The 24,460-nt window shown below is 58.0% G+C and overlaps 1 protein-coding gene across 1 annotated transcript; it reads right to left on the bottom strand.

Moving 5' to 3' along the window:
* Positions 1-288: 288 nt before the first annotated feature.
* Positions 289-22,410, bottom strand: Wnt4 (Wnt family member 4). Its single transcript, XM_048350453.1, has 5 exons — positions 22,242-22,410; positions 9,903-10,138; positions 1,679-1,810; positions 1,438-1,580; positions 289-861 (listed from the first exon to the last, which is right to left on the bottom strand). The coding sequence occupies exons 1-5, from the start codon at positions 22,316-22,318 to the stop codon at positions 394-396; spliced, it is 1,056 nt and encodes a 351-aa protein (XP_048206410.1). The 5' UTR covers positions 22,319-22,410; the 3' UTR covers positions 289-393.
* Positions 22,411-24,460: the final 2,050 nt, after the last annotated feature.

A 24,460-nucleotide genomic window follows, 5' to 3' on the forward strand; every position in this document is an offset into this window, starting at 1 on the left:
GAGCGTGGAGCTCCTTTTCCCCCAGGTGATCTTCCATCAAGATGGCACCTGTTCTCCCTGGACGGTGGGTTCCCGAGGCATGTGGCGTGTGGCTGGAACACGCCTGGTGACCCACCTTCAGTCTGCAAGTAGCACGGCGCTGGAGGTATGCACAGAGTCCCTTTGGTCAGTGGCAGCCACAAAGGCTGAGGCTTTGGGGAAGGCCCCAGTTGGTGCCCTTGGGGTCTCCTGCCTGATTTGGGCAATAAATAACATGAGGACCCAAAAACCAAACCAAACCAAACAAACAAAAATACAACCAGTATCTCTTGGGGTGGGTGGTAGGAGACGGTTTAAATTATCGGCCTTTCCCCGGGGCCAGGTGGGTGATGGCTGGGCGCGGGCTGGGTACAGTCACCGGCACGTGTGGAGCTCTACGAGGCGCTGGCACTGCCGGCACTTGACGAAGCAGCACCAGTGGAATTTGCAGCTGCAGCGCTCAGCCAGCTCCACCTGCGCTGTGTGGAAGCCACGGCCGCAGCACAGCAGCTCGCAGCCGTCGATGGCCTTGGACGTCTTGTTGCACGTGCGGCCTCTCGTGCCCAGCACGCCGCTGCGCATGTCCTGCTCACAGAAGTCTGGGCTGGGCTCCAGATACACCAGGTCCTCGTCTGTATGCGGCTTGAACTGCGCGTTACGGGGCACCAGCGCCCTGGAGGAGCCCACGCGGCGTGGCTCCACTTCGGTGGCACCGTCAAACTTCTCCTTCAGCGCGTGGCCCACCTGGCGGAAGGGCGGCACGGCTCGCCAACACGTCTTTACCTCGCAGGAGCCCGACACGCCGTGGCACTTGCACTCCACCCGCATGTGTGTCAGGATGGCCTGGGGTGGGGGGAGGGGAAGAGGGGCCATCAGGAGGTAGCAGCAGAGGCTGGGGAGGGGACACGTGGGTTGGGGGACCCTGGGGGTTGGTGAGCACTGCAGGATGCCATGCTGGGTTGGGAGGCAGTGTTGGGGACAGATGAATGTGATGCTGTTCCTGCACTTGGGGTACTTGACTTGATGGAGGAGAAACACTGAAGGGCATCGTTCCGTGAAACAATGGGTGACAGGTGATGGGTGATGTGGCCAGGGAGGATGCCCCTGGCTTCATCACCATAGGAACCTTGGGGTTAGGTGTTGAAAGGCAGATGTGTGTAAGCACTCCATCTTTGGGGTGATAGAAGGGTTTGAGTCCCAGCCCCACTGCGTGTGTGTGTGTGTGAAAGAGAGACAGGCTGCACACCCATTTCTACTTAAGAATGCTGCCACCTACCTCATGTCATCACCCCTGCTCCCACCCAGCCCGCGGAAGGAGGTGCCCTGTGCCCATGAGAGGCGGGAAAGTGCTTCCCAAGTGACTGTAGGGATGGGAGTGTTTCAGGGACCCCATGCTGTGGGCGGCCAGGGCTCCCCTACCTTCCTGCCGGCCTCGTTGTTGTGGAGGTTCATGAGAGCCCGGCTGGACGATGCCCCCTTGCTTCTCTCTCGCACGTCCACGAAGGACTGGGAGAAGGCGACGCCGTAGGCGATGTTGTCTGAACACCCTGACCACTGGAAGCCTAGGGTGTGAAGGGCAGGGAGGGGGCCACGGGGAGGGGTGAGTAGGGCTCAGGGTCCAAGGCCCACGCAGTGCCCTCTGACCGCCTCCTGTGCTTACCCTGTGGGCTCACCCCGTGCACCGTCCGGTCGCAGCCGCACTTCTCCAGCTCCCCACTGCTGCACGCCCGGGTCACCGCGAAGGCCACGCCTGCTGACGAGATGGCATACACGAAGGCCGCCTCCCGAGTCCCTGTGGGAGGCAGACGAGGGCAGGGCTGGGTCTGGGCTCCTCCATACCATCCTTTCTGGAGAGGGAAGGCTCTGTGGGGCCTGCTGTGTGTTGGAGACCGAGGAGGGAACACGGCAGGCAGAAGCCACAATCCAGGTACCAAGCGGACGCTTATTCTGATGCCCCCAAGAGTCAGGCCTACTTACTGTGCCCCCAGCACCGCCCACACCATCGCATACAGACCGGCACATGCTCCCCACAGTGGCCCCGTTTTATAGAGAGGTTTGGTGGCTTCTTACACAGAGTATGGCTGGGCCGGCAGACAGCCTGCACCCACTCAGCTCCTGAAGAAGACACAGGCCAGCTCAGGAGGTGAGCTAGCTCCGATGCTACAGAGCTGCAAGGCCATGCTGCAGCCTGCCCGCTGGCTCCTGGGGCTCCGAGGGGGGCTCTCCCTTTGTGACCTGGCCCTGGCTCTTCCTCCAGGCTGGACCCATTGCTGAAAATGGCTGCATATAAAATTTGGTGAATTATCACAGCAGCCCCTAGTACTTGGCTGTGGAGCAGGGGTGCCTGCTGCACTCAGACCCACTGCCCCCCACCCCCCAGCTCGATCCACCCTGGGGGTGTCCATGGCCACATTCAGATTCTGAGGGAGGAAGGGCTTGGTCCCTGCCACAGGGCCAGGAGGCAGCGCAGGTCCACCGCCTCTCCACGGTGGCGGTTCCGTCCTCACCATGGCTGCTCAGCGATGCTATTTTGGTTCGGGCCCTCCTCCCCTGCCTGAATGGATGTTTTATCCTCCTAGGAACGGTGCCTAGGGGGGTGTAGCTGTTGTGGAGTCTCTTTCTGGGGGTGAGGTGGGGTTGTGTGTACAAGCAGACAGCAGGCCCTGCTCCTCTCCCGGGCCCTGTAGGGGCCTCTGTGTGTCCTGACTGTCCTTCTGTGTCTTGCTACAGGGTCTGTGTCCGCAAGAGTGGTGGGGGCAGCTTTAGCCCCATGGTTGGCAATTACCTCTGTGACACCCAGGCCTGTGCTCCCAGCTGCCCTGGGGAGCAGTCACCGTGGTCAGCTGGGAACAATCGCCTTCTCTGTGCCTGTCTGCGGACAGAGGCAGCTGAGGCTGGGCACTGGGGTGGGCGGCAGCTGGCCCCCAACTCTCAGGACTCCCTGTTCTCAGTGCCATCCTTAAGCTGGGGATACCACCCATCACCCGCTCCTCTGCCTATGCTCTGCTTGGCCGCTTTGGGCTAGCATCAGGGGGCTTGGCCGGAGCAATGGGGCCTCGATAGCCTGGGATGGAATCTTCTCCAAGTTAATGGAGGTTAATAGCAGGCTCATGTTGGTTGGTTTTATACTGTGGCCGCCCAAAGAGAGACGACTTCAGCCTTTGGTATTTCTGGCATTTCCAGGCCTGAACCAGCACAAATCTTTGCCCCAGAGACCAAGGGGGAAGGGCAGTCAAAATGGGAGACAGGGCTGAGGGGCCTGGTGGGCAGCCTCTGCTCTTCCTGATGTGGGGTTCCTTCTTCTCACTCTCAGGCAGCCTTGGCTCAGCCCCATTCCGGGCTGACCTAAGTGTAGTGGCTTTGGGGGGTGCTGTCTGACCCGTGAGGCTGTTTAGGTAGATTCACCCCCCCCCCCACCTCATTCTCAAAACCAACATCCATCTGCTAGGACTCTAGGTTCCCTTTGCCTTGGCCTCAGGGGAACAAGGACATTTGGAGTGCCCCTCAGAAAAGAAAGACCGAAGGGAAGATAATCACTACATCCTCCACACCGCTGCGTTCTGGTGCTGCCCATGCCCATCTAGTCGTTTATATACTCTTCACAGTCCCTGGTTTACACATGAGGAAATGGAGGCACACCCAGCCAGGAGCAGCCGGGTCAGAATTTGGACTCAGGCATCCTAACTCTAGTGCTTTCTCCTTGCCTGAGGCTTTGAGCACGAGGACACACAAGCAGTCCGTCACACCTCCCACCTCCAGAAGGAGCTCCTTAGGTCTACCCTAAACCTCATATACTGCAGGATGGACTCACTTTGCTCCATGGAGTCTTTGCTAGGGGCGGGGAGCAGGTAATTTCTTTTTTGCCAGTCTTGGGGCTTGGATTTAGGGCCTGGGCACTGTCCCTGGCTTCTTTTTGCTCAAGGCTAGCACTCTACCTCTTGAGCCACAGCTCCACTTCCAGCTTTTTCTGTGTATGTGGTGCTGAGGAATTGAACCCAGGGCTTTGTGCATGCTAAGCATGCACTCTACCGCTAAGCCACATTCCCGGCCCCGAGCAGGTGATTTCTATGCCCAGTGCTGGAGGCCCAGGGGGCCTGGAGGGTGTGGGCACTCATGGGAGTGGCTCCTCCAGCCTGCTCCAGCCTTTGGGCTTCGGTGCTCCTCCCTTCCCAGAGCCCCAGACCGGAGGCTTGTTGACTAATGGAGGACCAATGTGGTAGACTACACCTGGGCAGGAAGCTTGTGTTGCAACTGCAGGCAAGTCAGCAATGTCCCAGGTCTGCGAAAGCAGAGCTCTCAAGTGCCAGCCCCTGCCCTGAAACCCTTTTCTCTTCCCACCAGACCTCTGTTCATACCCAGCTCCTTCTTGCTAACTTTTTCTTTCTAGTTCTCTTGTGTGTCCTCTGGTTCTAGCCTTGGTAGCATCTTTTTCAGGGGGCTAAGGCAGGCAAGGGCTCCAGAGCAATCCTGCAGACGTGATAGCTGTTATTCCTGAGGTCCCGACATGTGCCAGGCCTTTCCACGCGCTGTCCAGGGCTCAAGACAACCTTGGCAGTCAGCTCTCGTCTAGAGAAGCAAAGGTCAGCTCGGGGCGCTTGCCTGGGTTCCTTTGCATAGCAGATGGCCAAGTGGAAACTGGAAGTGGGGCCTGTCTGTCTGTCCTGATGGAGGCAGGAAGGAGTGCCCTGCGATCTGGGGGAGGCCGAGATGGACTAGGAAGGAGGTTCCCGGCTGGGTCCTTCCTGGGCACCAGGGAGATGGGGGTCTGGTGGAGGTCAGGGAGTGAACGCGGCTCCGCTATTTCCCAGGCTGACTCAGTGAAGCGGAGGTGGTGGACTCTCTGGGCAGCCTCTTTGGCTTGAAGGGGACAGTGGAGGACCTGGGGCCAGTAAGGCACTGGGGGCCAAGTCCTTGTTAAGACTCGCACGCAGCATGGCCCTCCTCTCTGAGTTGTGTCTCCCCAGCCCTAATGTGGGGACAATTGTGCTATCTCTGCAGGTAGACCTAGCCACCCGTTCCTGTCATCCTCCTCTCTGGACTCCAGGCCTGTCCACTGGCCTGCTTGTCTCATGTCCAAGCGGGGCTGTGGGCAGTTGCATCTTCCAGTGGTCTTCCATGTGTGGCCTCCAGGAACGTGCAGCCTGGCAATGTCCCTGGGGTACACTTCTCCAGAGCACTTGCGACTTAGTTGATGGCATCAGAAGGTGACCAGAGGCCTGGTACAGTGACTCGAGACTGTGCTCCCAGCCGCTTAGGAGGCAGTGATCAGGGGATTGTAGTTGGAAGCCAGTCAGGTGTAAAGGAGCGTGAAACTCCATGTCAGCCAAGGTTGGGTGCTGCGGTGTATGCCTATGATCTCCCTACTGTAGGGGGAGCACAGTGGCTGGCCATAGTGATGTGTCCGAGGCAATGCAGGGAACACCAGTAGGGCAATCCCAGCCCAGGCCAGCCAGGACATCAAATGAGATTTGACTTTGAAAACCACCAGGACAAAAAGGGGCTGGAGATGCAGCTCAAGTGGTAGAGTGCCTGCCTGACCTTCAGTTCAAACCTCAGTACAGAAACAAAAACAAAAAATAAATGGCGGTGGCCATGTGGCTAGCGGGGGTAGCGGGGGTCACCAGGAGGGAAGAATGCCTCCTGGCTGGGCCACTCATGATGCCGGGACTCAGGGGTGTTTAAGTACAGCCTAGTGTGATGGGTAGGTAGGGTGGACAGATAACTAGTGCACTCCACTGCCTTCCAAGGTTGCCATTCAGCCTGCGGGGACATCAGGCCTCTGGGTTCTCTCTGGGGACAAGGGACTTGGTGGAGGGCTGGTACTAGCTCAAGATAGAAGAAAGCAAGAGAGTTTCTGTCACACCCACACCCACCTTGCTGCATCTGGCTCAGGCCAGTCAGCACACCTTTGCCATCCTGTCCACACATACATGCTTATGCAGGCAGGGGCTAGGCTTGGCACAAGGCTCAGGCAGCAGCTAAACTCGAGGGCCAGCCCTCTTCTGGCCTTTCACGTCTGCTTAGCCAAGATGCACCACTTTCCCGCTGCCCTCTGCCCCATCGACCCTAAAGATGGCCTATCTTTCAGCATGGAACACACACTCAGCTTACTGGAGCAAGGGTAGATTCCACTGCTTGGGAGTAGGGGGGGGGCTACAGTTGGGGGCTGGGACACCCCTGGAAATGCTAGCAAGAGTTGATACACTGCCCCAGCCCTATGGGAGCCAATTAACTCTTCACAGCCACCAGTTTCCTGAATCCTCACAGGTGCCAGCTGTGTGGACCTTGCCCAAGATCTCATAGTCAATGACTGGCAGACGTCTGCTCTGTCCTCAGCTGGGCTGGGAACAGGATCCCCAGCTCAGAGCTGTGATCTGTGAAGGAGATCTGACAGGCCTTCCACCAACTGGGCTCCTGTTTCTCTTTCTCTAAGTAACCCCTGGCTTGGACCCAAGGAATCTGTTAGCTCTGCTCTCTCCCATGCTGACCCCCACCCCCAAAGCCAGGCAATGAGTGTGTGTGTGTGTGTGTGTGTGTGTGTGTGTGTGTGTGTGTGCGCACATGCATGGATATGCACACCTGCCAGATCCCCTCCTGAGAGCTGGGGACGAGAGGCCTGCCCAGAGCAGTAGCAGCCTGTGAGAATGGGTCAACACCTACACAGGTACTTCCCATCCATTAGGTCACAGCGCCTTGGGGACTGCCCTATGAGGTGTCCCGTGACAGGTGGGGAGCCTCATCAACCCCCCCTGGGGCTTTCTCGGGATTGGGGCTAGATGGAGTCAGTGGAGATCACGGATGACCTTTCTAAGAGGAAGGGAGAGGGTGAGTGGGCAGAGATGACCAGCCCAGTCTCAGCTCCCAGGAGCCTGACTCAGTCAACTCAGGCACTTCACAGTGCCTCTCCCAGAGTCTGCTGATGGGACGGACCCTGCCCAGCCCCGCTACAGGTGAGGACCGCCCCTGTCCATGGGGTCCTGAGGACCCACGTCCAGCATACACCCCCTTTCCTTTCACTCCCAGTCCTGCCTGCCTCTGTTACTAGATGATGGCCACTGAACATCCTGCCCCTGGTCCTGGGAGCTGTCACCTTGCCTGGGAAGAACTCAAGTCTCCTTCGGGGGGCTGGAGGAGTAGCCAGTGAGCAAAAGCATCAGGCACTGAGTTTGAGTCCTAGTTTTGGGCCTTCCCCCAAGAAAAGACTTTCTGGGAATGGGGGAGAAGTGGGGCTCAGACCAGGAGTGCTGAAGCTCAGTGCGCATCCCTGGCTTCCAGAGTGGTGTGCGTGTGGATCTATAGCTAAGTAGAACCGTAAGCACATGCATTAAAATAAAAATGATTAGTGATTCAAGTATGTAAAATTCCTTGTACTATTTGTTACCACTTTTCTCAAGGTTTGAAATGAAAACACAAAAGTAGCAAAAAAGTGTGTGTGAGAGAGAAAGAGAGAGACAGAGAGAGTGAGAGAGAGAGAGAGGACCCCACTCTTCATAGTAAGAATTCAGAGCCATGTGAGGAGCAGGTGGCTCTGCAATCCTAGCTATTCGGGTAGCCGAGATATGAGGATTGCAGTTCAAAGCCAGCCTGGGTAGTTAAGTCTGTGGGCAGTTAGGTCTCTTATCTGCAATTAGGCACCAAAAAGCTGGAACTGGCCGGGTACTGGTGGCTCACGCCTATAATCCTAGCTACTCTAGAGGCTGAGATCTGAGGATCACGGTGTGAAGCCAGCCCGTGTAGGATAATCTGTGAGACTCTATCTCCAGTAAACTACTAAAAAAAGCCAGAAGGAGAGTGGTTGCTCAAGTGGTAAAACACTAGCCTTGAGCAAAAAAGCTCAGGGATAGCACCAGGCTCTGAGGACTGGTCCTCTCCCCCCGCCTTCTCCCTCTCTCCCTCTCTTCCTCTCTCTCTCTCTTTCCCTCCCCCCCTCTCACACACACACATACACACACAATCCAGAGCCTGGCAGGGTAGGCATGGTGGTATATGCCTATAATATCAGCACTTGGGAGACTGAGACCAGTGGATTGAAAGGGGCAGCCTGGGCTATCATGATGACTCTATCTCAAAACAAAAACATACAGGCGTAGGGCTGGGGAAAGGCAGAAGGAACTGCTGAACTGATTTAAGAATGGGCTGGGTAGATGAAGGATATGCAAAGGTCCAGAGGTATGACAAACCTGGCCTAGAAAACCCTGCTGCGAACCCTGTGTGCAAGGGGCTTCCCATATTGCGGTCTATATATGAAGTTAGCTCTTGGAGCCTTACACACCAGGCATCCCTGGGTACCATCCTCCTGGAGGATTCTCTGCTTCTGGGATGTTCTCTGCTGCTTTTCAAGAGCAGCGAAGTTCAGCAATGCCAGGCATGGTCGTGCCTTTTTGGGCCTTGCCAGGGCCCAGGAGAATGGCTTCCAGATTTCTATCACAGCTGGTTTCCAACAACATGCAAATGGTTTGCCAGGCTCCTCGGCTATCCAGGCCTACAGGTGCCAAGACAAAGGTTGGCCCAGGCCACCCCTTCTCACTGCCTACGCAAGTCAAAGGGCCTCTGAACTGCTGGTCGCCTTGCAGGGTCAGCTTCGTGCTCAGGAAGTAAAGAAAGAGGCCGCTGGCTGTGGCACTGCCTCAAGGGCAGTGATTGACCTGGTACCTCTCAAGGAAGAGCCGGAGAACCTCAGTGCCTTGGCCCACCTCCCTTTGGCTTAATGCCTTTCTGTGTTGCTGGTGTCTGCGGAGGGCCTGCCTCCGTGGGAAAGCCTTCCCTGAACACCCCAGTGCTGGCCAGGGGAAGCGTCCAAACTTCTCCCACGGTGTTTCCTCTTGTGAGTAAGCGCACAACCATACAGCAGGATTGCCTCTGGACTCACAGTTTAGCTCTGACACTTTCCAGGTCTGTGACCCTGGGCTAAAGTGTGATGTCACCTTTGTGTGCCTCTGATTCCTCCTGTGCAATACAGAAGCCTGTCTCAAAGGGCCAATGACAACACTTAAAACAGCATCTGGCCCACATGTGCCACATACTCTTAAATACATGGAACAGACCACTCCACTGGATTGTGAGCGAGAGATGATGGGAGCTGGAGCTGTCCTATCATTGTGTTTCTCTCTCTCTCTCTCTCTCTTTGCCAGTCCTGGGACTTGAACTCAGGGCCTGGGCATTGTCCCTGAGCTTCTTTTACTCAAGGCTAGCACTCTACCACTTGAGCCACAGCGCCACTTCCAGCCTTTTCTGTTGATGTGGTGCTGAGGAATCCAACTCAGGGCTTCATGCATGCTAGGCAAGCACTCTACCACAAAGCCACATTCCCAGCTCCCCCACCCCCATCATTGTGTGTGTGTGTGTGTGTGTGTGTGTGTGTGTGTGGTGTGTGTGCCCATGAGCATGTGCCAGTCCTGGGGCTTGAACTCAGGGCCCCGATACTGTCCCTGAGCTTTTTTGCTCAAAGCTAGTGCTCTACCACTTGGGCTACAGCTCCATTTCTGGAATTTTGGGGGTTGGTTAATTGGAGATAAGAGTCTCACACTTTCTTGCCTGGCTTGGCTTCAAACCTTGATCCTCAGATCTCAGCCTCCTGAGGAGCTAGGATTACAGGCACAAGACACGGCACCCGACACTGCTCCCTCACAGTTATCTCATGCTGTACGTTATCAAACATACAGGTCCATGAGATGGACTCCCACACCAGAGCTGAGTGTTCGAGGAGGAGGAGCGAGGGCAAGGCTGGAAGCCTGGCTTTGTGTTCTTTACTCGGAGAAACCCAGGGTGGGTCAGTCTGTTTGCCACTTGAGCCTCTGCTCCCTTCCTGTGTAGAAAGAGGGTAGCTTCCGCCCTGACCCCCCTGCCCGGCCGCACAGGATTGCTGGCTAGACCCGCTGGCTCACCTTGTGTCACCACCTTGCCAAAGACGGGCAGGGAGTCGAGGGTGGAGCAGTTCCAGCGCCGGTTCCGGAACTGGTACTGGCACTCCTCGATGGCCAGCTGGGCACCGCGGCGCACTGAGTCCATCACCTCCAGGTTCCGCTTGCACATCTGCACCTGCCTCTGGATGAGGCCCTTGAGCTTCTCACACGTCTCCTCCTCCGAGATGCTCCCCACCGAGGACAACTTGGCCAGGTACCTGGGGGGAGGAGAGGAGCGCCATTTAGAGCTGGGTCCCTGCCTCGTGCCCACCTCCACCTTGCCCGCCCATGTCTCAGGGACTGGACTTGCTCCCAGCATCTGGTCCTGGCTTCGCTTTCCCTCTGGTGTAGGGGACAGGCCTGTGCCCCTTAAACCTCCTGGCTTTCAGGAGCTGGGGGTCCTGAGGTATGAGGCAAGAACCCGCCATTTCTTTTCTAAATTTAGCCACTAGTGGTTGATAATGAATCAGAAAGTAAATAGTAATTTCTATTAAAATGGAGAAAAATTTTATGATAATGATAATAAGAACTAACTTTCAAGGAACCTAATCAGGATTGGGTTTAAATACTGGATGTTATTCCACTTACTCCTCAGCGAGCCAATGGAACCTCCCCTCCCCCTTTTATTTGTTTGGTTCTGGTCCTGGGGTTTGAATTCATAGCCGGGGCTCTGCCCTTGAGGTGGTTTGGTTGGTTGGTTTGTTTTTAACTCATGGCTGGTGCTCTACCACTTGAGCCACATTTCAACTTCCAGCTTTTAGGTTATGAATTGGAGATAAGACTCTCACAGACTTTTCTGCCCAGGCTGGCTTCGACCTATGATCCTCAGATCTCAGCCTCCTGAGTAGCTAGGATGACAGGCATGAGCCACCGGTACCCAGCAGCAGAATCTTTTATGTGGGTCAAGGACTAGAGCCAATGCTGCAGGCAGAAGCCCCGGGAACCAGGCTTCTTCCAGTGAAGAATCTTGGTCAAGGTGCATTCAGTGGCCTGCTTCGGGCCCTGGAAGTGTGAGAGGAAGCCATGTGGATTGGACTGACAGAAGATTCTAGAACCTGACTGTTCCTCAGAAACATCTGCAGGGTTGATGGGAAGAGCAGGTGCCCTGGCCCTGCTTCAGGTGGGGTTTGGCATGCATTTGAGTTCAGGATGCACTCCTGGGCCCTGCTGAAAAGCCAGAGGCTTGAAAAGAGTATTGAGTAAGCACGGGTGGTGGTGAGCCCAAGGGACTTGGCCTAGGACACTGCTGTCGTCCTAAAGGTGGCATTGGTCCCCAGACAGGTCACCTCCACCCATTGCCTGTGGGACCAGGTGTGGCTTTCCATACAGCCAGCATGATTCCATACACTCAGGCCCCCATGATCGAGCATGGCTGTGCGCTGGGCATGGAGGCTTGGGCATGTGCGCTTGGCTGGGCACGGCCACAGAGGCTTCCCAGAGAGCTCAGGTAGGCCACCGGAAGGCTGGTGATCTCACACAAAGCAGCCCAAGCTCAGCTTGTCCCAGTGTTCTTTGTCTCCCAGGCTTCCACCCCCCTCCCCCCCCCCCCCGCCCGCCTCCTCTCCTTCAATCTCTATTTGGCCCAAAGGATGTTCAAGGATTGGGAGAGTCCTGGCTGGGGCCCTCAGGGTTCAGGTGAGCCTCTCAGAAGGGAGATGGCATGGGAGGATGGTGGCAAGGTAGGGGAAGGGTGCATGTGGGAGAGCCCCTGCTCTTCAGCCCTGCCTCCATGGAGACCCCGGCTCTGGCTGTAGGGAAGGGACCTCTTATGGAACCAGTCCCACCTGTTGTGCTTGGCCTGCAGGGGGCGCCAAGAGCTCAGCCACTGGCGGTGGGCCAGGTCCATGTTCATGAGGCCCAGAGTGTCCTTCGGTGGGGGGAGAGGGCTTGAGCTGAACACTGGATGCTTTCCTCACCTGCTTGGGTGTGGACTCTCAGAACGGGATGGGGGCTTCTGTCCTCTGATAGGGAAGCACCGCATGGGCCTGTCCCTAGCTAGGCCTCTGTTCACTCTGCATCCGGCCAGTGGCAGGGTCTGGGGTGCTGGGTCCTGACTCCTGATGCAGGCAGACATTCATGGCAGGGGTCCATCCGCAAAAGGAGCAGGGTGGGGGGCCTGGTTGAGCTAGCAGCCTACTGCTGCCACCCGATGCCCCAGCCCCAGCTACCCAGAGCCTGTTTTGTCACGGGCACCATGAATGGGAATGCACGTGGCCTTTCAATGGTCCTCTTTCTACGGGCAGAACAAGGTTGTGGGTCCCATGCCAGGCTGATAGTTAATGTCTTTGCCACCGAAGGAGGGTGGTGGCCCTAACGAGCTGTGTACTTCAAAACATACCTGGAGGAGGCTGACATGACCAAAGCAGGAGTGGGGATTACTACTGGGACAGCGGCTGTGAGACCTGGGGGCCATATCCAGGAAAATGAGAAATGGCCTCTGGTGACACCAATGCCTGCCACCCAGCCCTGCTTCCCCCAGGTACAACAGCTGCCCTCCTATGCACGGGAGGCCTGGCTTCTCATCATCCCCTCCCTTCTAGACCTGAGGGGCTTTTCTGGGGGCACAGGGGGCTTGCTCTGCCTGTACTGTGTTTCCCTGCTTTCCTGGTGGATGGTTACTGCCTGGCTTCATCTTACAGATGAGCAAGTCCACAGAGAGGAAAAGACTTGTCCAGTGTCCCACAGCTAGAGAGCAGCAAGGGCTCTCAGCTCTGGGCAGCTAAGGGTGTGACACCTTGAGTCTGTCCTGCAAGGTAAGTCCTCAGGACAGGAAGGAGTAGGCATGAGGAGTTGGGTGGGGCTGGCTGAGGGCTTAGAGGCAGTTGGGGACTGAGCCCAGCCGCTCCTGAAGGCTTCTGGAATCTACTCCCAGTGCCTGACAGTGGCTCAACCTTTCCCCCAGAGACACGTGTGCCACTCGTTGACCTGGGAGCTGAGCCAGGCTCAAATATCGGCTACATAAGCCATTTCTAGGGGAGAGAGCCAGGGCCTCATGGGCGATGCCTGCCTTTGGGCTGGGCCTGCTGTGGAGAGGCCCCGATCATGCCTGCTTCTTCTCGGGTCCTGGTTGCTTCCTGCCACTGCTGAGTGTAGGCTTAGCAATTCGCCACCTGCTGCCTTGGCCACCCAGGACTCTAGCCATGACCCTCTAGCCTATGACTATGCCATGAATCAGACCTCCCCACAGCTTAGGCTGCCCCTGCTGCTGCCGCAGTTTATGCCCTCCCGGCTTCTCTACCAGGGGCTGCAGGTCCTCCAAGCTCCTCCCAGGAGGCCCGCCCCGGCCACCCGTGCCTGCAGCCTGAGAGGCTGGAGGGCCCGGGCCCTGCCAGGGAGATCAGATCCTCTTGGCCACCTGCTGTTTTCATTAGAAACTAAAATTAGCTGGGCTTGTCCCAAGCTTTTCCAGGTTTGCTTGCTTTTTTTTTTTTTTTTTTAATAAAATATACAAATTCCTAGAGGAGAATCGCCACCTCTGCCACTCTTCCTGGCTCTGTGTGGCGAGAGGAGACGGGCCGGGGAAGAGCCAGGTCAGTGTCCTGGCCATGGGTCCTGGCTCTGCAGCTCTCCAGGTGGGGGCTGGGACGCCAGCCCAGGCCTCTCTTGCCCCCTCCTTCTGGCCTCCCTGCCTGCCTGGGCCACATTTAGAGCCTCCTCAAGAAAGGTTGTGCCTGTAGTTCAGGGAGGAAGGAGGCCAAGCCGGCGGGGGGGGGGGGGGGCGGGAGGCAGGAGGAACTGGAGTTTCTGCAACAGATGACTGCCTGGGAAACATGGGCAGGTGGAAGCAGAGCCAACACAGGACCCTCCCCACCCCCACCCCAGGATGGGATCTTTGGGGGACGGGGTGGGGGGTGGTTTCTCACCTCCCCAGGATCCTTACCACCCCAGTCTGAGTGGGCTGTGTTCCCTTCAGGGCGTCCCCTATCCCTCGTGGCAGGAAGTGTGGTAGGAGTGTGCAAGGCACGCAGGGTGCTAGCCTAGGCCGGCATGTCATCTCTGTGCCACTGGATGCAAATCAGTGACAATCCTGGGCCTCGACACGTGTATCTGCACAATGGAGAGTGCGCGTTCTCAGCGCGGCAGGTGCCGCTCCTCTGTCGTCGCATTCTGTCCAGGTGATTGGCTGTCCAGCTGTCCCCTGAGGGTGGGCATCGCATCCGCCACCCTTCCCTCGGCCCCTCGGCTGGGCGCCAGCCAGCCTGCCAGCCTGGCTCTGTGCATGGTGGTCTCTGGCAGGGCTCTCTCGGCCCCCTTAGACCTGGATCCCTGCTGTTCCTCAGCTGGGCACTCCTGGGGGGGGGAGGGGAGGTCACTTCAGCTTCTGCCTCAAACTGCAGATTTTTTTTAAAAAGAGAATCTCCAAGCAAGTCTGCAGAGTTAAACAAAACAGGTTCTTGGGGCTTTGGATCCATTTTGTCTGACTGTTTGAGAACCGGGGAGATGAGGGGCAATGTGAAGGGGAAACACTGTTGCCATCTGGGGTCACTGGAAGCCTCCACCAGAAGCAGTCACAGGCTTCAACACATCCACATCCGTAGTACCCCAGTGCAGGGTGGCTGGGGGTGGCTGTGGTATATCTTTCCTCCCCTTTATAGATGAGGGCAGCCGGGCTCAAGAGATGGGTGCTACAAGTGGCTTAGGCAGTCCCGGGTGGCTCCGATTTTGGCATTCTGGCTCTTGGGCTTGGGGACCTGACTGTCCAAGCTTCAAAGATGGCCCGAGACACTGAGGCCAGTACAGTTTGGTGTCCCCAGACACTGATCTGAGCAAGGGGCAGGGGAATGTGTTGGTGCTCGTGTGGCTGCGGGGACAGTCATCTGGGCCTGTAGTTTCTGTGGCTCTGGGGCCATGGAAGGAGATGCCACCACCAGCCTGAATCCCCTGGGGGAGGGGGGCAAAGTCCCATGGTAGCCTGTGCGTTTGTAGGGCATTGGGGTGCTTTTCACCCACGTCTCCCCAGCCTTAGCATGAGTCTAGCTGGGGGCTTTCAATACCCAAGCCAAGTCCCCAGGGCTCTCTGCGCTCCTCTCAGTGGCAGAGAAATACAAGTCCTCCAGGCCCTGCACGGGTCTACACTTAGGCCTGTCTTCCCCTCTTCTCTCCTCTTGGGAGTCCTGGTATCCTTTACTCAGACTCCTCAGCACCCCCATTTCCTCCTCTTCCTCCTCCTCCTCTCCCCATGGCTGTGACTCCTGGTGCTCTCAGAGCATCCCTCTGCACCTGACAGCTCTTCCTATTGGCAGCGCCTCTCCCCCTTCCCTTTCCCGGCCTCTCGGGGTTGCTGGTGACCGGCTCAGGGCCAAGAAGTTGCTCAGACCTGGGCATGCAGGGCCTGAGCCCTGGCACAGGAGGTGGGAATCTCCCTTTTCTCTTGGGGGCAGGTGTCTCTGTGGGGAGAGTGGGGGTGCAAGGGGGAAGGTGCTTCCTGAACTCACCTTGCCCTCTCTTTCGGCAGCAAATAGCTTCTCCTTTGCCCAGATCTACCCAGAGATCCTTTCATGCCCCGTGGCCTCTGATCTAATGAAATGTCCTCCCCAGCTGGCAGAGGGGCCTGGGTGAAATGAAAAGAGGGACACGCTGCCAGGACACTGGCAGCTCACGCCTGTTATCCCAGCTACTCAGGAGGCTGAGATCTGAGGATTAAGGTTCAAAGCCAGCCCAGGCAGGAAAGTCTGTGAGATTCTTATCTCCAATAAACTACTCAGAAAGAGCCAGATGTGGTGCTGTGGCTCAAGTGGTAGGAGTAAAACGAAGCTCCAGGACAGCACCTAGGCCTTGAGCTCATGCCCCAGGACAGACAAAAAATAAAAATAAAAAAAAGAAAGAAAAGAAAAAGAAGTGGCGTCAGAAGGACGGCTTTGAGTCCCAGCAAGAAGGAGGCCCCTGTAGGCCATTGGTAATCCCTGGCTGCAAGGGGCCCCAGGAAGGATACACGTGAGTGAGCTGTGAGGAGGACTGGACAAGGTCCCTCCCTCCCTCCCTCTCTCCCTCCCTCCCTCCCTCCCTCCCACCCTCCCTCCCTCCTTCCTGCCTCCCTTCCTCTCCCAGGACCAGGTCCCCTCCACTGCAGGGGTTCTGAGTCTAGGAGAACTTTGAAAACAGTTTGGTTTTGTGTTTGCCAGGAGATGGGGGAGGTGGGGGGTTGCAGGGGCAGAGGGTGCTGGGGAGGTCACCCCAGGGAGCGAGGCTTCTTGGGGCTGGCCGGATCACAGAAGATGGAGCTCCGGACTCAGAGATAAAACCTGGCAACTCCTGTGGAAATCTGGGAAGCAGCCTCGGGTCGCAGCTCCGCCTTCCAGCTGAGCTGGGTTTGCTGATCGGAGCAGCAAGCAGCTCCTTGCCAGCGGAGGGGTAACCCCGAGGGGCCAATGGCGGGCGGGCGCTGTCACCCCCACCCTGGCCAATCTGCCCTGTTGGCTCAGATCCATCTCTTCCTCCTAGGGGGGAGGAACAAGAGGAGGAGGAGGCGGCTGGGTGCAAATACTCAGCTTCCCAAACGCACCCACAGGGCCTGAGTTGGGCGAGTTTCGACAGGTTTGGGGAACCCTGTCTTGTCAGATGCTTGCTGAGTTGCTCAATTGCTAAGCCAGGGCTGAGGGAAGAAGTCAAACCATGGTAGACAGCTGGGCAGCTGCCTCCTGAGCAAATCACCCCACAGGGGGGCAGAGCCTGCTCCTAGGCCCCCCAGCCCCCACTGTGGAAGGGGGAGCAAGATGCAGGCTGGCCCCAGGGTCTGCTCTAGCTGGGGGAGGAGGAAGGGGCTGCAGATCTACTGCTGACGTCTGTATTGGGTGTCAACACCACAGTGCTTTTCAGTATCACCTGCAGAGAGGCAGACCGCTCCCTCCTTGAGGCTTCTGCAGATGGGTCACCGTTTGCCAAGGCTGGACCCTCTGGAGAGATAGAGTGCTTCAGGCGTGAGGCAGGGAGGGCAGGGACCCTGGGACATCTGTGTGTGACAATCTCCTGTAGAGCAGACGCCACACTGCCGAGCTATGTGACGAGGAATCTCTACAGGCGGAGGATGCAAACTAAGTTGTGAACATGGGAGAGCAAGTCAAGTTCAAGTCCTGCTCCCTCAGGACCTCTGAAGTGGGGCTCAAGTGATATCCCTTCCTCCCTCCCCCCCCCCCCCCCGCAGTAGCAGCGGTGGTTGTGTGGCTCTGATAGGACAGCGGCTGTGCCCGTGTCCTGTCAATTGTTCATTCTCCATGATGGTTTGGGGCATTTGGAAATGTCTAGGGCAGGAGCAGGGGGTGTGGCCGGTAGGGTAGGATGTGACCTCAGGGAAGGGGGAAGTAAGTGCCTCCAGGTCTGCTGGTTACCCAGGTAACTGGGCAGAGACTTAACCAGATGGGGCATCTGCATGGAGCCCTCCCAGAGTGGACCTTACAGTCTGTAAGACATTTTTTTTAAAAAATGTCAATACTGGGCTTGAACTCAGGGCCTGGGCACTCACTGTCCCTTAGCTTTTTCAGAGAAGGTTGGAGTTTTACCATTTGAGCCACAGCTCTCCTTTTTGCATTTTGGGGGTTAAGTGGAGATAAGAGTCTCATGGACCTCCCTGCCTGGGCTGACTTTGAACTGCAGTCCTTGATCCTGGCCTCTTGAATAGCTAGGATTACAGGTGGGAGCCACCAGAGCCCATCTTTAGACATTTTTGATTGCCATCTGGAGGGAGGTGGTGGTGGTGGTGGTGGTGGTGGTGATATGTGTGTGTGTGTGTGTGTGTGTGTGTGTGTGTATGTGTTACTGGCATCCAGTGAGCAGCAGCTCAGGATGCTGGCAAACACCCTACAGTGCACAAGACAGACCCACGATGAAGAAGGATCTGGGGCCACCGTTGGGGGCAGGATGCGTTAGTATCTTTCACCGGCTAAGCCATGCAGGGGCTCCGAAGAGCTAGGGCTTGGTGATTCAGAGGAGAGGGAGGGTTTCTTTTCAGCTAGGGATGGATGAGGGGTTTCCTGGGGGGAAATGGGTCACAACTTTCCTTGGGGACTGGTGCTACACATTTGGCTGTGCCCACACTCAGACTTGTGCCCTGGATGCTGAACCTCATCCCCACCCCATCCCCCCATGACCAGAAGAGTTGCATACTCCCTGGGCAAGTAGGTATAAGAACTTGGCTGGACCATGTATACCTGTAGGGACTGGAGCCAGTAGGGTACCTGATGCCTCTTTTGCCTCTTCTGGTGGCACTTAAGTGTGTACCTGGTAACAACATCTCTGGCCAGCTGGATTTGCTCAGCGAAGCTCCAGCTGGGGTTCTTATTGAAGAGGATTCAGACAGGGCCATTTGGAACAAATGGCTTCGGAGCACCCTGGGGAAGGGGGCGTCCTCTCAATGTCTCTCCACCATCCCTATAGACAGGAGGGGACTACAGCCTTCAGCACCAGCAGCTGCCAAGGGCTGCTGTTCCTAGTGGTGTGCCTGGCACTGTGCCCAGCATACTGCTTGCGTGGGCTCCCTCTTTCCTCCCGATTGCCATGACCCATTTGCACTAATGGGTACCATTTTTTTTTTTCAGGTGCAGAATCTGACGCTCCAGGAGCTCAAGGCCACTCAGCTAAGCAAGGGCAGTAGCTGAGATGGGAGCTAGGTTGTCTATCTCAGAGACCCAGCTCTGAGCTACATTTCTAGCCTTATCTAGAGATGTGATAGAGGCTCCTTTTCCTTTCCTACTGGGTCCCTACTCAGAACACCATTGGCTTTTTGTGCAAACCCTCATTGCTGAAACCTCAGCAAACTCATTCCCTGACTCTTCCCTGATCTTGCATTTGGGGTTCAGAACAAGCCACTGTGGCCTAGAGGACAGAAGTGCTCCCCCCTTCCCTCACCAAGGCCACCCAGTGTGGAGCACAGTCTCCTAACTCCTGGTTGTACCCCCAGTGTGGGAGGAATGATTCAGAAACAGTTCCGAGCTGGGATCCATGACAGGGCCAAGGCCGAGCCTTCCACCAGGGACTGTGCATCCCCTCTCCCTCCCTTCGGAGCCAATGGAGCTGCTGCAAGCTGTCAGCTCACTCCAGGTGCCAGACACGAGCCTAATCAACAGCATCCAGCTTCTCTGGGCTTGCCCAGCTTCAGGCTATGGGGCCCTTTGAGCTCCAGGCGTTGTCCTGCCCAACAGCTGCAGGCTGCAGGACATCTGCCCCCCCTGCCAACACAGAATCCCTCTGAGACAAAAGGCAGCATCGGCTTCTGCAAATGGCCAGCTGATCCACCTTGGACGGAAGCCTGTCTCCAGGTACAGGGACACCCAGGCCCTGTCCCTTGCCAGCCATCCTCTAGGGGCCAGGCCTCTAGCTTGGCTTACCCTCGACAAGAAACAGTGCCATGGTGGTGTCTAAATGGACAGCTGCCTGTCTGCCTGAAGCTGATCCCTCTAGAGGCAGCTTTAGGTCAGACATCTCTGCCATTTACTAGCTTGGTGGCTTTGGGTAAGTATTCCTGTGACTCAGAATCATTTCATCTTTACGGTGGAACGTCAGTGTAGCCAGGATTTCAATACTACAGTAGGATTTTTGTTTCCCCTTGGTCTTGGGGCTTGAACTCAGGGCCTGAGTGCTGACTGGAGGCTTTTTTACTCAAGGCTAGTGCTCTACCACTTGAGCCATAGCTCTACTTCTGGGTGTGTGTGTGCGCACGTGCACACGTGCATGTGGTTAACTGGACATAAGAATCTCATGGACTTTCCTGCCCAGGTTGGCTTTGAACAGTGATCCTCAGATCTCAGCCTCCTGAGTTGCTAGGATTGTGTGAGCCACCTGTGCCTGGCAGTAGGCATTACTATGATAATTATTACTGCCACAACTCTCCAGCCTTTAGATGAAGTCCGTCTCTGGGATGGGATCATTCCAATCTGATCTGGGAAAGTCTTGATTGGGTGGTTGAGCACAGAGCACAGCTTTCTGTCACCTGCCAGCTAAGAGGCAGGCACACTGTCACATATTCATTCTTTTTTTGTTTGTTTGTTTGTTTTTGTTTTTGTTGGGTTTTTTTTTTTTTTGGCCAGTCCTGGGCCTTGCACTCATGTCCCTGGCTTCTTTTTGCTCAAGGCTAGCATTTTGCCACTTGAGCCATAGCACCACTTCTGGCCATTTTCTATATATGTGGTGCTGGGGAATTGAACCCAGGGCTTCATGTATACGAGGCAAGCACTCTTGCCACTAGGCCATATTCCCAGCCCCACATATTCATTCTTGCTTTTGCTTCTATCCTGTCCTTATGCCTAGATCCTTGGCTCCTGGGAGCTAGGCTGACACCAACTCCCCCAGTCTTGGACCAGGGGGAAATGGAGGAGATGGAGGGGGTTAAGTATGAGGTAGTGGCTATGGTTGCGGGTGGGGAGTGGACTGTGTCCAGGGTCTCGTTGCCTCCAGAGCCTCTCTGGCTGGGTAGGGTTGGTGCTGGGAAGCCCCGGCTCCTCCCACCTTGGGCTAGGCAGAGCCCCTTGCTCAAAGCCAGGGTAGAGTAACTGGGACATCCTGAATCATTGCAGTTTTGAGAACAGGTTTGCCTACCTCTCCTCTCCCTCCAGGCCACCACCGCTCCTCCTCTCCCGACCCCCACTCATGGCCACCTCCTGAGCTGAGCTGAAATTCCCTGTGCTTTGCAATCCGACCCACAGCCCTCAATGCTGGGGCTGCCTAGCTGGGGGTCTTAGGCATGGACATGGCTGAAGGTGGGTAGTCATTCTACCTTGGTCACATGGATTCAACTTCAGAGCAGCTTCAAGGAAGGGGAGCTATTCCTGTCTGGGGTCAATCCTCAACTCTGAGTTTCACCAGTTGCTTCTTCTCCTTGGGCCTCTTTTCCTCCCTCTGCACAGGGAGCCAAAGAACTGGAGCTTTTCCTGAAAGCTCTTCCACTACAGATGTTAGCGAGTTCCTAGAAGGCCTAGGTCACACGTGCCAACTTCCCTGGGTGCCCAGGAAGTCAGACCTAGTTCTTGTTCCTCCCCAACCTGCCTTGGAGACTGCCAGCAATGAGCCCATGCTTTGCAGGGCCAGCCCAATCCTCAGGCAACCCAGGCCCCGCAGGGGGAGGGGGCAGAGGAGGAGGGGTGGGTGCCCTGGTTTCTGTGCCTCTACCACTGCTCCTGAAGTGTTAATCAAATTAAGGCTCCAAGAAAAACAAAAGCTCCCCAGCCACTTTGGGCTCACTCTCGGAACAGCTGGGAGAATTCCACATCACCTCCAGTCCCCCAAGCCCTGGGTGGCTCTGACCCCAACAAACACACGGCCTTCCTTCCAGCCTGCAGGGCCCTGGCTGGCCACAATGACCTCATAGCAACAGCCATTGGGGCAATTTCATGGGAGATATTTGTTCTTTGGTCTTGATGCAGAGAGATACCCCCCCCTCCTGCTGTCTCCATGGAAACTCTGCTACACTGTTGGCTATCCCCCCCTTCCCACCTCGGTGCTTTTCAGATCAATATTGGAAGCTTGGCTCCCCACTGGCTGCCCACAGAGGATGGGGGCAGAACTCTGGGCAGGAGAAGTTGGGGCCAGGGTTAAGCTTGGGGCATGGGGAAGTGTCACAGCCGAGGAGTGAAGGAGTCCAGCGTCCTCTTGCTCCCAGCTCATCCAGCTCCCTGTAGCTCATCCCTTCAACCCTCCTTCATCCCCTCCCTTCATGAAGCAAGCCTTCCACTCCTTTCGGGGGAGCCTTGAGTGCAGCGCCAGCCCAGGAGAAAGACGGGTCCCCAGCGCCTACGCCCTCCCTCCATGTGGGCAAGACTCGCCTGGAGGTGGCTCGGGCTGTTGTCTTTCTCGGGGGGCTAGCAGGAGTTTCTTCCGCCCCGGGGAGAAGTCAGGGCGGCTTAGAGCACAGCCGCGGGCTCTCAGAGGCTCGGTGTCTCGGTCCCTTCCCTCCTCCTCCGCCCCGCTCGGGTCCCCCAGGCTGAAACAGGTCCCTGCACGCCTCCAGCCCGGCCCGCGGCGCGGCGCGGCGGGGCACGGGGAGCTCGCGCCCCGATCCCCCGGGATTAACCTACTATTATGTCCCGGAGCCCCGCTGGGCTGAGCCCGGCGCCACACACGCACCCCTTTGCGCCCTCGGGTGCCCAGGGTAGCGCATGGGTGCCGCTAAGCCGGACCCAGGCAGAAGGGGAGTTGGGGTCTCCAGGGGGAGGCTCCGGGCGGAGGAAGAGCGAGCGAGCGAGCGAGCCTCCCGTCCCGCAGCCGAGACACCTGCCGGGCGCCCCCCGCGCCCGCTGCCCCGCGCCACCAGGCACCGGCTGCTGCCCCCAGGGCCTGCCCCGCCCCGCCCCGCCCGGCCCCGGCCCGGCCCTGCCGGGTCCCGGCCCAACTTACAGCCAGTTGCTCGCAGCGGCGGAGAAGACGGCGAAGACGAGCAGGCGCAGCGATCGCAGGCACGAGCGGGGACTCATGGTGCGGCGGCGGGCGCCCGGCCCCGGGGCAGCGGCTGCGGCCCCGGAGGGCCTCCCGTCGGGGCGGCAGGTGGGCGCCCCGCGGGCGGGCTGGGGCGCGGCGCCGGGCGCGGGCCGGGGCGCGCGCGGCGGGGCTCTGCCTCCGTGCCTGCCGGCCGCCCTGCGCGCTGCTGCGCCCGCTGCCCGGCGCGGACCAGACTGTCAGCGCCGCCCCGGAGCCGGGATGCGGCGGCGGTGGAGGCGGGCGGGCGGGCGGCGGGGGGGCGGGGGGGGGCGGGCCGAGGGCGGGCCGAGGATGGGGTTACCTGGGCGGGCCCAGCGGCCCGGGACACCCCCCCGGGGGCGGGCCGGAGCGGCGGCGGCGGCGGCAGGCGGGCGGCCGTCCTGGCCCGCGGGTCTGCGCTTCTTCTCTCCCGGGCCTCACTGGCTGGGCAGACACGGGACCCAAGCCCGCCCCGGGCACGCCTGGCCGCGCGCCGCCAAGTCCGGCTGGGCTACAGGCGCGGCCACCCAGCTGTCCGGGTCCCCCGCCTCGGCCTTAGGGACCGGACCGGCGGGCACAGCTCCCCCAGCCCGCCACGCCGGGCACTGCAGCGCCGCCCTCGCCGCTGCCCCCCCCCCCCCCCCCCGCCGCCGCCCGATCTTGGCCCGACCCGGGCGCCGCCGCCGCTCGCGCACGCACCCAGGCGCGAGCGCTCAGGGCTCCCCGGGCTGCGCACCCCGCCGGTCCGGGCCGCTCCGCCCGGCCCCGCCCGGCCCTCCGGCCTGGCACTCACCTCCTTGCAACCTTCCGGGAGCTGGTCGCGGCCTCCCAGCTCCGGGCGGTTGGGGCAGCGGCCTGAGCCTCGGGGAATCCGAAACCTCGCATCTGGTTAGCCGCAAATTCTGGGCGCTCCCGAGGCAGCAAGGTCCGGATGAAGCCCCCCCCCCCCCCACCTTTCCAAGGCGTCCCGCCCCGGGACCGGGATGATTGCAAGCAGCCGGGAAGGTCTCTGTCGAGGACGCTCATCAACTCTCGCTTTGCGCTTTGGTTTTCTGTGCGCTGCTTTGATTTCCTCTCCGGGCTCCAAACTCAGCCCGCAGTTCGGTGCCTGGCACAGCGGCCCGGGCAGGGGTGGCCGCCACATTTGTGGACTGAATGAATGAAGCTCTGAGCTCTATTCCACACGTGATAGCCCACAGTAGCCCCCATCCCAGTCCCCCAGGTCTTGGATTTAATGAGATCCCTCCTCACCCTGCCCAGGTCTGCATCCCCTCACCCCCCCAACCGGAGAGGGCCAGGGACCTACCCCACCTGTCGAGGCTAGGCAGGGGACAGAGGCGGGCAGCAGGCGTCTGTCCCCACCCTGCTCTGGTGTCCCCACTGTTTTCTTTCGGAAGCAGGAGTTTGGCCGCCTCAGCGATGGCCGTGTTTGCCTCTGTCGTCTTTGGGCTCAGCTCAGAGGAGGGGCCCGGGGAAAGCATTTGGCAGTGGAGACCAGGCAGAGAGAGGGTAGCTGGGAATGGGGGAACCCGGCAACACTACAGATGGAAGTTCACGGACCATATGTCTAAATATTTGCAGGTTATAAATCAAGCTAACAAAATGCGAAATAAAATATGTTCTCGTCTTCGACTTTGACAAACACACTTTCATAACAACATGGAAAGCTTGCTTTTCAGACTCCGAGGGCCGTGCATGGAGGATCTTGGCACAGAGAGAGAGAGAAGAGAGAGACTCTGAGAGCTCCTGCAGAGCGAGAGAGGAGAGGGCTGGTGCTCAGCCTGGGGCCCTCACCCTTTCCCATCGCCGTCTCCAAGGGTTCTAGTGCTCACATGGGAACAGCCCAGCCCGCGAGTCCCACCTCTGACCTGCTGCGGAGCTCTCTGCCCACCTGAGATCTGCCTCTTGGCAGCTTCTCAGCCTTTAGGCTGGGCTCACCAATGTGTAACCTGTTCTCAAGGGCTGGAATTATGGAGGAACCCCCCTCCCCACCATCCTGGATACCCAGAATGTGACATTCAGGAGGGGACACCAACTCCAGGGTCCACCATCTCTCCTTGTAAGGAGATGCTAGCTGGGGGACAGTTCAAGGTGTGGGGTCTCTAGAGAATGGCCACTATCACCCAGGTCTAAATTACTAAATTATTGAGCTGTTTTGA

This window comes from Perognathus longimembris, chromosome 7, assembly GCF_023159225.1.
Source record: "Perognathus longimembris pacificus isolate PPM17 chromosome 7, ASM2315922v1, whole genome shotgun sequence".
NCBI classification, from domain to species: Eukaryota; Metazoa; Chordata; class Mammalia; order Rodentia; family Heteromyidae; genus Perognathus; species Perognathus longimembris.

Excerpts from the sequence above, each read along its gene's own strand:
- Wnt4 (XM_048350453.1), bottom strand. The coding sequence starts at position 22,318 with ATGAGTCCCCGCTCGTGCCTGCGATCGCTGCGCCTGCTCGTCTTCGCC. Across the intron at positions 1,811-9,902 it reads TGGCAAGGTGGTGACACAAG|GGACTCGGGAGGCGGCCTTC; the intron begins GTGAGCCAGCGG and ends TGCCTCCCACAG. Across the intron at positions 862-1,437 it reads ACAACGAGGCCGGCAGGAAG|GCCATCCTGACACACATGCG; the intron begins GTAGGGGAGCCC and ends CCCCCACCCCAG.